Genomic DNA, 13,338 nt, shown 5'->3' on the forward strand with positions numbered 1-13,338 from the left:
ATAAAATGATATGAACAGCAGCAGTGAAGGCCATTATTCACTTGCATTATTCTTTTAAAGTTTGTACGAACAGATATGTTTTAATGTGAAGTCGAAGGCTTTCATGGCCAGCATCCATAGTTTTTTGTGGGTTTTTCAGGTTATGTGGCCATGTTCTAGAACATGGCCTCATAGCCCTAAAAACCCACAAATAACTATAGATATGTTTTAACTGGGGCCTGAAAGATAGTGATTTTGACCAAAGGCAGAAATGTTTGTGGAGCTGCTTGAGCTTTCCAGCCTTGTGTGCTTTATGTGTTCCTTACTGACATTCTCTTCCTCATACTTTGCTATGACACTTTTTCTCTTAGTAAATCTATAGGTGTTACAAGCAGACAGAATAAGAAGATGGAAGAAGAAGAAAAATTGTTGAAATTGTTTCAAGGTGTTAATAAAGCCCAGGATGGATTCACTCAGTGGTGTGAACAAATGCTTCATGCACTCAATACAGCCAACAACCTGGATGGTAAGCAGCAGAAAGGAATATGAACATTTTGTAGTGTAGTCACCTTGTTCAAAACTATGTTTAGAAAGTAGAATATTACATAAGAGCCAGTACACACTACTCAGTATATTGGGGTGATAAATATTTGAGAACTATGCTACAATTTATATTCTGCTTATTGTTAAATTGTAGATCCTACCATAAGGCTTAAGCCACTGTTAAAAAGTTTTATGGGGTAAAGACTGATAACCCAGAGCTTAACTGTTTTCATTAGTGGAGAAATTATTTGCTCTCTCTCAGTCACTTGGGGATGACTTTCAATTGTCTTTGTAGAAAACTGTCTTTTGTTACATAATATTTATGGGAGGGGGAATCAAACAATATTGAAAAGCCTATCCTTTGTAGTGTTTGCATGCATCTAACAATTCATCTTCCCTTCCTTTTATAGTGCCCACATTTGTTTCCTTCCTGAAGGAAGTGGAGTCTCCTTATGAGGTCCATGATTACATCAGAGCCTACCTTGGAGACACACCTGAAGCTAAGGAATTTGCCAAGCAGTTTCTTGAGCGTCGTGCCAAACAAAAAGCCAGCCAACAACGGCAGCAACAGGTTCATAATTCTGTCTTGTGAAACATTTACCAATTGCTCTCACAACTGGAGAAGCAAAAGATGTGCCTCAGAAGCAAGGAGGAGTTGGCAGTTTGATCTCGAAAGCATGGGTGGAATGCAGAAGAGTTTAGAATAGTGATGGGAAATGTACAAGGCCCTTTTTGAGGATCTTAGTACACCACCAAAAACCTCTAAATCCCCCCTCCCCCCCACCCATTCTCTCTCCCTGCCTCTCTCTCAGAGAGAGAGAGAGATACCCCCAGAGGACATTAAGGGATGAGGATAGAAACCTTTAAAAAAAAAAAAAAAAAAGCTTCTCAGGGATGGGGATTGCCATCCAAGGTCCTCAAAAGGTGGGCTTGGCTGTCCCTAGCACAAAACCTGCTCTCATAGTTTAGAAGGACAACTGTTGTATTAACTGTACAGCTGTTCTTAAAGTCTCACCCTCACCATGGCAGTGGGGTGAAGCAGAATGGGAGACAAAGTGTGTGTTCATATGCAGTGCCTTGCAAAAAAGCACATTTTTTCAAAGTTTGTTATGTTAAGTTTGCCCCATTTTGTTATGCTATTCTTGGAATTGATATGAATCTAATTGCCATTGTTACCACTTGATCAGTGCAAGATACTCGACATGGCAAAGGTGCCAGATATTTTTATGGCACAAAAGTTCCCCACATGCCTTTCAAAATCAGTATTGATACAGGTTCTGGAGGCAGAGAGTTTCACTAGAACCTACTTATGTTTGTCACAGCAAGGGGGTAAATACTTATGTGATCAACAGAATATCAGTTAATTTAGTCTGCATAAGTTTTGTACCACAGTGAAAAATACTTGGCATCTTCAGTGTTTAGTATCTTTTGTGTGTACATCAAATGGTGACAATGGCAATTAAATACATTTCAGTTCCAGGTTGTAAGACAACACAATCCAGAAAGTCAGCTTCTGCAAGGCACTGTAATTCCAGCAATGTGCTGTTCTGTTTCCTGTGACAGAGAAAGCAGTATAATTTCAGGTTATAATAAATTGCTTATTTGTGTTCTAGGATTCTGTGTGGGGGATGAATAGTTCGTTGCATTCAGTATTTCAGACTAACCAGAGCAACAACCAACAATCCAATTTTGAGACAGTACAGAGTGGCAAAAAGAAAAAGAAACAAAAAATGGTTCGTGCAGATCCCAGCTTATTAGGTGAGTTCTGTAATCCAAAACTGGAATATCCTGATCCTAAATATCTTGTACAGCTCTTCAGTATGATACAGCAACAGCTTGATTTGGGAAGAATAAAATAAATGGGGACAGAGTCTCAAAGGGAAAAGGGAAACCATTATTCCAGTGCCAGTGACAGCCAAGTGATTCCCCATCTTCCAAATGTGGCTGTTGCCTGATGATCATAGCTTCAGATCTTGGTCTTATTTTATTACTTTCACCCTCAGATATATGCATAAAATCAGGCTTATAAAAGTTCTGATGGTTTGTTAGGTATCTCTAGCAGTCCTCTTCTGAACTATTTACTCTCTCTCTCTTTGGGGAGGATATTTTTTTATAAAACATTTTTTTTTATAAAATGTAGACTTATTGGGAAGATATTTCATTTATGCTAGTTGCTGCAACACTGTCCTGATCTATACTTGCTATGATTTGTAAAATCTAAGACTGTCAAAACATAACACTTCCCTGGGTTGGTAAGAGGAAGAATCCACACAACCTGGGTTTCTCCCATCACCATCCAGAGACATGCAGAAAGAATGTGAAGTATAACAATAGCTAATGAAAAAATTGAGTTGACTTCTCCCCACTTGGCCATCTGCCTGTGTCCAGCACAGAGCTCTTCTTTTCCTTCACTCCTGTTTTTCTCTTCATGCGTTGTCTTGCATTTTGGCTCCTCCCACCTATAGATTGCACTATCTCTTTCTTTTAATTATTATTCTTACTCTCTCTTTTGTAATCGCTCTGGTGGGTGAGAAGAGTGATGTGTTTCCCAAAAAGAACAAAAAACATGCCCCAAACTCCAGGGGGCTCCAGATTTCTGGAGGCACACTCATAGATCAAGCCAGCCTGGAGCACTTAGAGGGTGTGGTAAGTTTGGCTCCAGAAAGAAATCATCTGCTGCTGAAGCCTCTTTGGTAGGCGATGCTGGATGCCATGCCCCATTCCATTCCTTGCACAGCCATTTGAACACCCAATGAGGAAGTAGAGGAAGTGGTGGAGGAAGAAGACATCCTAGAGAGAGCGGGAACTTTGGTGGTCATGACTACATCTGTTGAACCACCAGATCTCATCAGGGAAGGAAGATCATGGTCAGATTTTTTTTCCTGTTCCCTTTCCCCAGAAGTCTCACTGCTTAACAAGGGTTTCCCACCCCCACCTGTTCTGTGATGCACTCTGCTGGGCATGTCTGTCTCTCACTTTTCCTGCCTTTTTCTGTCCTCTGAGTCAAGTGATGATTTTGGCTGCCATTTTGAGCTTCCCAAATATGCCCCCCCCCCCATGCTCCTGTTCTGTCTGACTCACGAATACACAGCCAGGCTTTAAAGGCATCACTTTTTGCTTTTTCTCAAGTAATATCTGAGGATCATCCCCCAGTTAAGCAAAAAGCTTCTAGGGAAGCTGCAGTTGGGGAAGATGTGCAAAATTTAATTGTTCAATTAAAACAGCTTCTCAGTCTGGCCACAAGAGGGCTCCTTACAGTAATTCTAAAAGTCTCAGTGCAACTTCCCATATAAGCAAAGGCTCTTCATAGAAGTATATTCAGGTCCAACCTGCTGCCTTGCATGCCAGGGTCCAATCCTCCAAAATCCACAATGATAACTTTATTGGGACAACCAAAATGCACAATATAGATCTTGCAAGCTTTTGATACCTTTATTGGGATAACCGAAATGTACAATATACATGTTACAAGCTTTTGAAGCTCCACTGACGACCTCATCAGGCAGGGTTTTAAAAACCATCAGGAAAAGGTATTAAAAGGTGATACACACAATCCTCTCTCTCTCTCATGCACACACACACACACTTTAGCTATTTTTATATTTCTGTCTTTATTTGTATTTGTTGTTTTAATGCTTTTTCATTTTTAATTAAATATTTATTTAAAAGAAAATGTGTTAGTTTGATCTCAGGCCTAATACTTTAAAAAGGCAGACAGCTGCTCTGTCCTCAGTCTTGTCTAATGCCTGTGGGACTCAATCCTCTTATCACTCTAACATAAGGTGGTTCCTTCCAAGGGCGACAAACATGTCTCCTCCTGTCAGCCTTTGTTTTCCATCGTGTAACCTCCCTTAGTTCTGAAGCAGATAACAAAATTACAATTTGCCCCAATCAGTAAGATTTCCTTGAGTCTTTTCTCCCTGAAAGTCAACTTTTTGGTGGCCAAGACGTCTGCTCATAACATATTGGTGCTCGTAGCCCTTTTGGATAGTTAACACATTTGTGCCTTTAACAAAGACTACATTTCTCTACGTTCAGATCCTTCCTTTAGACCTAAGGTTCTTTGTATCTCAGGAACATATTCTCAGGAACTCATTCGTTCTTCTTTCTGTCCTAATCTGTTACACCAACAAGAGATTTTATGGCACAACCTTGATGGATGTAGGGCACTGAAAGTTCTATCTCTATAGGACTAGGACATTTTGGTGTTGTGACTCTATTTATATCCTTCAATTTAGCCTCACTGGGTTCCAAGGTGTCTCATTTTACAATAGCCACATGGATCAAAACATCCAGATGGCATACAACTTGACTAAATTGCTTTGCACTGCCAGTGTGGGGTACACTCAGTCAAGGCAGCTGCCACCTCTGTGGTTTTCCCCCTCCCCTCTAATGCACTGATCAGCAACATGTTTAGGGCCATCACCTACTCCTTCTCCTTTCATTTCACCACTTCAAGATTGACAATTTCAGTTTAGCAGATGCAACCTTCAGCAGAAGCTATTCCAGGAGGTGATTAAGGATTTGGATGCAGTTACTACCCTTATGTTTTTTTTCAGGTTGAGCATTTGGGTAAGTCTTAAGTTGTATGGATTCCTCTTCTTACCAATCCAGAGAGTGCCACATTTGGTCTTAACTATGAAGGTCTGTTATTGGTTGTTGAGAGGAGGAATCTACCCCTCCCATCCTTATTGCCAAAAGTTTTGCTCTAGAGTGATGGATTTGTTCCTGTTGTGCTCCCTCCCCCCCTTCTAGTTCTCTCTGTGTAGTCTTCACTAGAAAGTGAACTGATTTCTAAGAAGACAAAGTGGGGAGGCGCACCAGCTCAGTTTTTTCATTACCTATCATGAGACTTCATGTTCTTTCTACCTGCCTCTGGGCAAAAACCCAAGTTGTGTGGATTCCTCCACTCAACAACTCAGAATGCAACTTCATTCTAAGAACCCAGTGTAGCAAACAGTGTATTAAAATTTTACTTTTGTCTCCTTTTATAGGTTTCTCAGTGAATGCCTCGTCAGAGCGCCTCAACATGGGAGAAATAGAGACTTTGGATGACTACTAAGTACATGCAATTCGACTGGCTTTTCCTGTGTCTGTTAACCATGCATTCTCCACTGCTGGACAGAGTACTTTTAATCCCCTGCAATCAACTTTGCCTTGCAAATGGATCACAGAATGAATCATCTCAGGCTTATTTCTCCAGCCTCAACAACTCCTTTTTGCCCAACCACTTCCATTTATATCAGCCTCTGGTTCTTTCTGTTGGATAAGATGGAAAAATTATTTATGAGGCTGAGTGCAATTCACTGTGCAATGTTTTCTTCTCCCAAACTTATTTGGAAAGCCATTTGGAGGTCTACATATAGTAGCTTCCTTCCCCTTCCCCTTCCCCTTCCCCCTTCACTCTCATCACATTAAACTGGTGCAATCATGGTGGAGAGCTCATGGTTAACAGATGCCATTTAGAACCAAAATGCCACACAGATACTGACTTCTACGCTCTGTCAGGGCAAAGAATGCCTTCCAGTTTCAGGAGGTGCATTCATAAGCTAACTGTAGAGCTGGCAACAGCAAGGAATGGTGGTTGTGGGCAGCCTTCAGTTTGGATTGATTTGATATTGCACATCTCTGCCAGCCCCTCTTCAGCACACTGAATTTGGAGAAGTTCAAGTCTGTCTTCATTGGGTGGTGATGTCAGAGCTGCTGGAGTCCAGCAGTACTCCAGTGTACTCCAGCCTTCCTGGACAATTAGGGACTCAAGTTGTGGGAGGAGGCACTTCCTTCAGGCTGAACTTCTCCTGTAGTTATATTTCCTCCAGAATGATTGGGCCAGTTATTTTGGACCCTTCTGCTGTGAATTTGTCTCGTTTCAGAGACGCATAGGATCCTTACCATATGTATCTTCACCAGTTGGTTTTGTGTGGGAGTTGACATTACTTTCGGAACCTGAAATCTAGCCAGATCTTAACCTGGTTACATATGATGGTGGTTCAGAATGTTGTAAATTCTGCAGCAGCATTTAACACCAAGGAACAGGGAGCTGTCATCTTCAAAGTGAAATAAATGAGACAAGGAATCTGAGCATTGGCAGCGTTTCTGTTTATACTTAAAAAAAACCACGAGGGATAAAGTGAAGTGTGCTGGTTCTCATAATATGGTACACTCTCCCATTACTTCCAGTCCATTGTGTTTATATATTTATGTCATTTGTCTTCAGTCTCATGTCCCCATCCCAGAATGTTGAAACAGTCCAAAGAGGTTCATGCACTTAGTCCAAGCCCCTGCCCATGCTCTCACTTGCACAGGGTCACAAGATGGCCATGGAAGTTAATGCTGCTGCGTGTGAAGACCTTTTCTACCATCATTGCTTGAAGAAGGCAAAAGAGATTGCTCCAGAGCAATTTGATTTAGATTTTATTTCATTTGATTTTTCTCTCTGTTCCACTCCCCCCCCCCCAACATGTACAGAAACTATACAGAGACGGTTACAGACTTGTATATAGTTTTTGGATCCCGTTACACACAGAGGCTAGGTGCTGTCACAGATCTGGTCTCCTGATCTCCTTTGCTTTGTAAACCTATAAAGGGGATAAAGGGGGGTAATTATTGTTTACAGAACTTTCAGTTCCCCCTGAACTCATGCTAGTAATGGGGAGGGGGGTAAAAAGAAGAGAGAGAACTTAAATAAAACCTGGTTGTATTATACCTGATCACATATTGTTTGCATTTGTCAAAGCCAGTTTTTGCGGTCCTTCTTGGTGCTAAACTCAACCTGAAGCTCTACCAGTGCCTGTTAAGTCAAATAACAATCAAGCACACAGGACATGGAGGAACAGCAGCTACTTTATTTCATACCCCTAGAGGAATGCTGGTGGGTTTTCTACTTGATAATTTTAGAGATGGAAATAAACATCAGTTAAGCTGTGATTGGAAATGTTTGACAAAACTTCAGTCTTCCCTTCTTCCCTCAGAAGACATACACTCATTCATGCTCTTGTCTTGTTTATACAAGAGAACTCAACTGACTGGTTCTTTTTTAAACTGTAAACATGTAAAAAAGGGAGAGGAGGGAGGGAAAGAGAGAGAGAGAGACATTAATAAGCTAAATGTGATCAAAATGGCAAGTACTATACTAAGCCAGCACACATATATTTTTTAAATAAACCAAAGAGATGGCTCTCTAACTCAACCATTTAGAGACAGAACAGAGAGAATTTTATGTGACTCTTAAATATAGACATAAGCCAGTTCTTGTTATGCACTTTTCCAATGCTATTTTTATTGTCTTTTTTATTATTTCAAAACGTTTACACTGAAATGTGGGGATGAGATGAAAGAAATAACTAATGACCTGAATCAAATAAAATGGATCAGTTGTTGTATCTCAAATGTACTATGAAGTATTTTAGACTTTCCACTTACGTAAATAGTTTTTTCTCTTTTCCCTCCTGTATCACAAGTCTTTCTAAAATTATAATCTGACTGGATATCTTCCTGAGAAATCTTTTTAGTGCCAAAGCTACATATCCACTCAGATGTAGTCCTGATTGAAATTAGTGTGACTTAAAACTAAGTGGGTGTAGCAGGGCGCTCTAAATTACTGACAGTTAAAAAGCTATTCAATGAGGTGTAACTTATCTTGCAGTGTAAACATGAAGGTAACCCTGTTGTAATACACCATTTTGTTTACTTGTATAGGAATAATTCTTTCTTAATTGAATTTATTGAAACAGGGAGGTAACTTGAAGCGAAGGACACGGTGATGGCTTATTTGAAGGCTTTTTATTACATAAAAATATTCTATAGTGCATATGCATGGATTGAACTTATATGTGATAAGCAATTCATGAGTGCAGCTTCTTTGGTTTGAAGAGATTTTAACCACCCAGTTCAGCCATTGTCTTTTTGGGGGTGAAGGGGATTTCTTTTCCTAGGAGAAATTAGAAGACCAGGCCTGGTGAATCAAGGATCCAACTTTATTCAGGGAAAGAAACATTTCAGTCTCCCACCCTGATGATCATAATCCAAAAGGAATGAAAGCGCAGAGCCACGAACTCATACGCTCTAATATAGTTTGCCAATGTTGCCAAGTTACTACTACGAAGCACATTAGCTGGGGAAATTCCATGAAGCTAACGGATTTGGTAGAAGTTTTGTCTTTTAGGCATCAGTTGATGATGTACTGCCTCTTGGAAGGTAAGACGTCAGTTTCCTAGTTCTTGCTACAGAACCCATTTCCCAGTTTTTTGAACAAAATGTACTATGTAATCTTCAGCGTGTCAGCATTTGGAAGAATTTCCCTAAATCCAGCGTATACCAGTAACAGATGCAAGCTTATTTTTTGGTTAGTACATGCAAAGGTATTTTCATTCCCCCTTCAGGGTCTACATTGGTTTTGCTAAAACATGGAAAGCTCCCATGTAGTTATTGTAATTATATTTTATACAGTTTCATTACAGGGAGACTGCATCCATGTCTCAACTTACATGAATTGGGTTCCATGCTTGAAAAACAGCTTGTCAGAATTGCTAAGTATCACTTACCTAGCCTTATTGGAATGATACCATAATATATTAATGGTTTTAATATGGTTTATTAAGTGACATTAGCTTGCCTCACTATCTACCTCACTTCTGTTAACATTTTGGAAAGCAAGAATGAAGGGTTATCTTGCCTACTAATGGTATATACAGGTGCTGGAAGATTGTTTAGCAGGTGATAATTTGGTAGACAATCACTTTGGGAGCAAGACATCTGTGTGATTAACAGATGTCCATTTGCCATGCGGTAACAACCTACATTATGCTTTTTAAAAAGTATATTATTTACTATTTCTTATCAGGCACTTTGAATGTATGTTAATACTGTATAGAAAATCAGGGTATAGATTATATGAATAAATATGTGTGTATGTGTAACCACTTGTTGACTATACATTGTCCTGTCAAGTGGTAGTGGAGGAAATCTTACTTTTCCTAAATTAGATATGTAAACAAAGGTAGAAGTTTTCACCCAACAGCTGTGGAAAGCTACCTCTAGAGAAAAGTTTATCCAACTCACCTATGTGTGTGGCATTGTCAAGATCAGCAAATCTTATGTTTTTGTTAAATGTGCTAACTTAACACACAGTGGAACTTTTAGTGGTAACTTAACACATAGTGGAACTTGGAGGTGTGGTAAAAGGATGATTGACACCTTCTCTCTGGGACTCTGGAGGAAACGGTGGCAGCAAGACATAGGTACCAGTCTGGAGGAAAATCCTGACTGGTTCTCCCCCCCCCCCCCCCACTTGTACCCACAAGTATTTGTAATCCCTGCTAAGCCACCAGGGGCTGTTGTAGTCACCTGGGAAATGGGGGGAGAGGAGATGGAGGAACAAACTCTTCCTGCTACATGCAAGCATAATGGACACTAAGATACTAACATACAGTGCGCCCGTGCCATACGTGGGCGCACTATATGCAGCTTCCAGCTAACGTGGAGGCTGTGCGCCAATTAAAGTAATGGTGTGCGTGTTGCCCTGAGCTGCGAGCATGAGCCCCATTGTTTTTAATGGGGTGCAAGCATGTGTGGATTCCCCCTTACGTGGGGGGATCTGCAACAGATCCCCCACGTAAGGGGAGGGCCCACTGTATTTTCTTTTTCAACTATTATTTCACTAATACTAACCTTTTCTTTTAAGAGTACAGTAAGCCTTCCATATCCATGGATTTTGTATCCATGGATTGAAACATCCCTGGTGCGTGTGTGTATGTGTGTTCCAAAAAGCAAATCTTGATTTTGCTATTCTGTGTAAAGGACACCATTTTACTGTGCCATTGTATTTAATGGGATTTGAGCATCCATGGATTTTGGTATCCACAGTGGGTCCTGGATCCAAGCCCCAGCAGATACCAAAGGCCCACTGTAAAAATAAACCTTTGAGCCAGTGGTTAAGCAATGTTTCATAGAGCTTCCTGCCTCTCGAATTAAGTAACTTTAAGATTGCTGATGGAAAACAGAAAGTCTTGTAAAACTACATGAAGGAGGGGGTAGAATAAAGCTTTTGAATGACTAAAGATATCTAAATCTGAAATAATGAGGCATTTTTAAATTGAACATTCGTTGCTTTTGCATTTTGCAATTAAAATTGATTTTAAAAAATAAAACGAGACTGGTTTGTTTTGAGAAGATCAAGCTTCTTTTGACTGGGGACTGAAACAAGAGAAGTTAAGCTGAGTGTACCATCACTATATTCTAACTGGAGCTACTGGCAGCTAATTCTTTTATATATCAGGACTTTGTTAAACGGAAGAAAATGCAACCATTTAATGAGGAAAAAGAAGCAGCAATTTGGAGATTTGGGAGGAATTGGATTTGCTGAAAAACATTTAAGAAATGTAATTTGGTTTCTACTTTGATGGACAATGCAACTGAAGACATGATTTGAAGGATGCATTGGGAGAAGCAGAAGAACCAGCTGGATCTCAGAAGAAGGATGAGGATAGAGAAGCTGACTTGGAATGTGAGGACATACTCCTAGGAGGAGTTTTTTTTTTTTGGACAAGACAGGAAGATGATGGAGATTGAGAAATTATTTTGGAAGAATTACCCAGGAAGAGTGCTGGGTGAACTGTTGAAGTAGAGAAGGAGGAGAACACTGAATTAAGGAGGGAGAAAGACACAAGGGGAAGTTGGGGATTGATTTGGATGTTGGTTGTGTGCTGGGATTTCTGAAAAGGGGGGAAATGAAGGTAAAAAATAAAATGTAAGGAATGTTTTGTATGAAGGGATGTTTTCCCCTTAGGTTCAGTGTGGAGCTTTGAAGAATATCCAAGGTGTGCAATTGTGGGAGTTTGACAGAAAAACAAAGGTGAAATTTAAGTAGGAAAAATCAAGGAAATCGCATTTGGTTCTGGTTTGAGATTAATAGGGGATCTGTTGATTGATTTTATATAAAGGACATCACTTCACTATGCCATTGTATTTAATGGGACTTGAGTATCCAAAGATTTTGGTATCCACAAAGGCTCCTGGAACCAAACTCCAGTGGAAACCAAAGGCCAACTGTATACATACTGTAACAAGTTACTAGTTGGCAAAATATAACCTAGGTATTCATTTATTTAGTGGCCATTTAAACAACCAGCGTAGTACAATGCTAAGAGAAGTGGACTAAGAAAATTCAGGTTCAAATCCCAAACTCATTGGATGGCTTTGGGACAATCCTGCTCTCTCTGCCTTACCTACCTCTCAGGGTTGTTGTCATCAAAAATGGAGAATAATTCTCAGTGTGGGAGAAAATGTAGTTTGAAATGCATATGTTACATCTTACTTCATTTATCACCTTCTATGTTCCAATTATTTACCTGCTAAACAGTTTCTAATGGGTGAAATGTTTACATGGGCTCTGTTTATTTTTTAGCAGGTTCTCAGAAAATCCATTCCCCTCCTAACAGATAATGCATGAGACAATCTGAAGTCTGATTGATAGACTGAGGATATATAATTCTGTTTTCAGAATGTAAAGTTTGCTTGGCACAAAGAACCAGACAACTGTCCCCTACCAAAATTCTCTCATGTTAATAGTTTGTCATGCTGCAATATACAAATTTTAAACAGTGCAATATTCTGTAATTAATCGGATAACACAATTACAGTCTAGTAAGACAGTGGCTTAAAATGTGGCTGCAGGCAACCTGAAATAACAGTAAATTGAAATCTGTATGAATTAAAATTCAGAGGTAAAAATGAAGCAAAGGTTTAAAAAATGAAATAAAATGCCAGCTTTTGTAAACGCTACTGGATGTAGTTTAGCATCTACAGTGGCCTTACTAAATTGGCAATTTAAAACCAATCAACTTTCAGACTATACCACAGGCAGGTAAAGTTGCAACGTAGTTCTTAAAATGTCTATGGGTTTGTGCTTTTTGTAATTGGCATTTAACATTTTCAGAAGTGAAAATTGACAGGTGTACCAGCAGGGGAAAGTATTTGAAGAACTTGTACATTTTTTAAACTAAAATGAGCTGAGGAGTTGTATTTGTGGCTTTTTGAATGTAAAGTTAAGGCCAACTTCTGCTAAGAATTTTGATGTGTAACTGGACTGGAAAATCTCATCTGATAAATTGAAATCACATGTAAACTGGGCACTGTCAAGCATTAACACAGATGCTCTAGAAATCTTATGTTGTGCTTTAATTTTAATTTTAATCAGCAATCTATTTCAAAAGAATTGTGTTTGGATATTGAATTATATGCTTCTTTGGACACTGAAAATCTCTGAAGCCAACCTTTTCTGTGATTCTTTTCAAGGTTCTTTCTGACTAAAGAACATATTTGGTGGTGTTCTCCCTCATCCCACGGTAAAGGGGAAACTTTTTTTAAAAAGAAAACAAACATATGCCCATAATTTACGGTAAATCTGCTTCTCAGAGGAGCGTTAATAAACTGGGATTTGATGAAATGCAACAAAAATAAGAATATCTGTTGTTTTCTGCCTCGTCTGCATTGATAATGTGTTTCTGTTCAAATCCTTCTGACACCTCAAGGTTCTGTGGTCATCATTGCCCTCAATTATATTTTGGTCTGAAGGTGGCCGCTGCATGCTCACAGGATGTTTGGCTCAGCCTGTCCAAATATATGCCTACTTTGGGTTTAGTTTTTAAATGAATACTGTTATTCACCACTGTCCTTAACATAGAATGATGTTAGATGTGTACTCCAGTTGTTAGAAACCCAGCTCAGTCCTTGGCGCCTTTGGGGTTTTGCAGCTAACTGCCAGAGGGTGTGTGCCTTGCTCTGGCAGGGGGGATTGGTTTCCAAGGGCCAACGGCA

At 39.7% G+C, this 13,338-nt stretch overlaps 1 protein-coding gene across 3 annotated transcripts in view; it reads left to right on the forward strand.

The window, feature by feature from the left end:
* GIGYF2 (GRB10 interacting GYF protein 2) overlaps window positions 1-6,603 on the forward strand; it is a 112,055-nt gene extending 105,452 nt beyond the window's left edge. For all 3 annotated transcript variants that reach the window (XM_089509512.1, XM_089509510.1, XM_089509511.1), the window contains 4 exons: window positions 351-505; window positions 933-1,093; window positions 2,136-2,280; window positions 5,517-6,603. In XM_089509512.1, the coding sequence (XP_089365638.1) occupies window positions 351-505; window positions 933-1,093; window positions 2,136-2,280; window positions 5,517-5,584 (529 nt within the window). In that variant the 3' untranslated portion in view covers window positions 5,585-6,603. The remainder of the gene's footprint in view (window positions 1-350; window positions 506-932; window positions 1,094-2,135; window positions 2,281-5,516) is intronic.
* The last annotated feature ends 6,735 nt before the right edge of the window (window positions 6,604-13,338 follow it).

This window comes from Sceloporus occidentalis, unplaced genomic scaffold (assembly GCF_023333645.1).
Source record: "Sceloporus occidentalis isolate IW3139 unplaced genomic scaffold, rSceOcc1.0.p SCAF_2, whole genome shotgun sequence".
Taxonomy (NCBI): domain Eukaryota; kingdom Metazoa; phylum Chordata; class Lepidosauria; order Squamata; family Phrynosomatidae; genus Sceloporus; species Sceloporus occidentalis.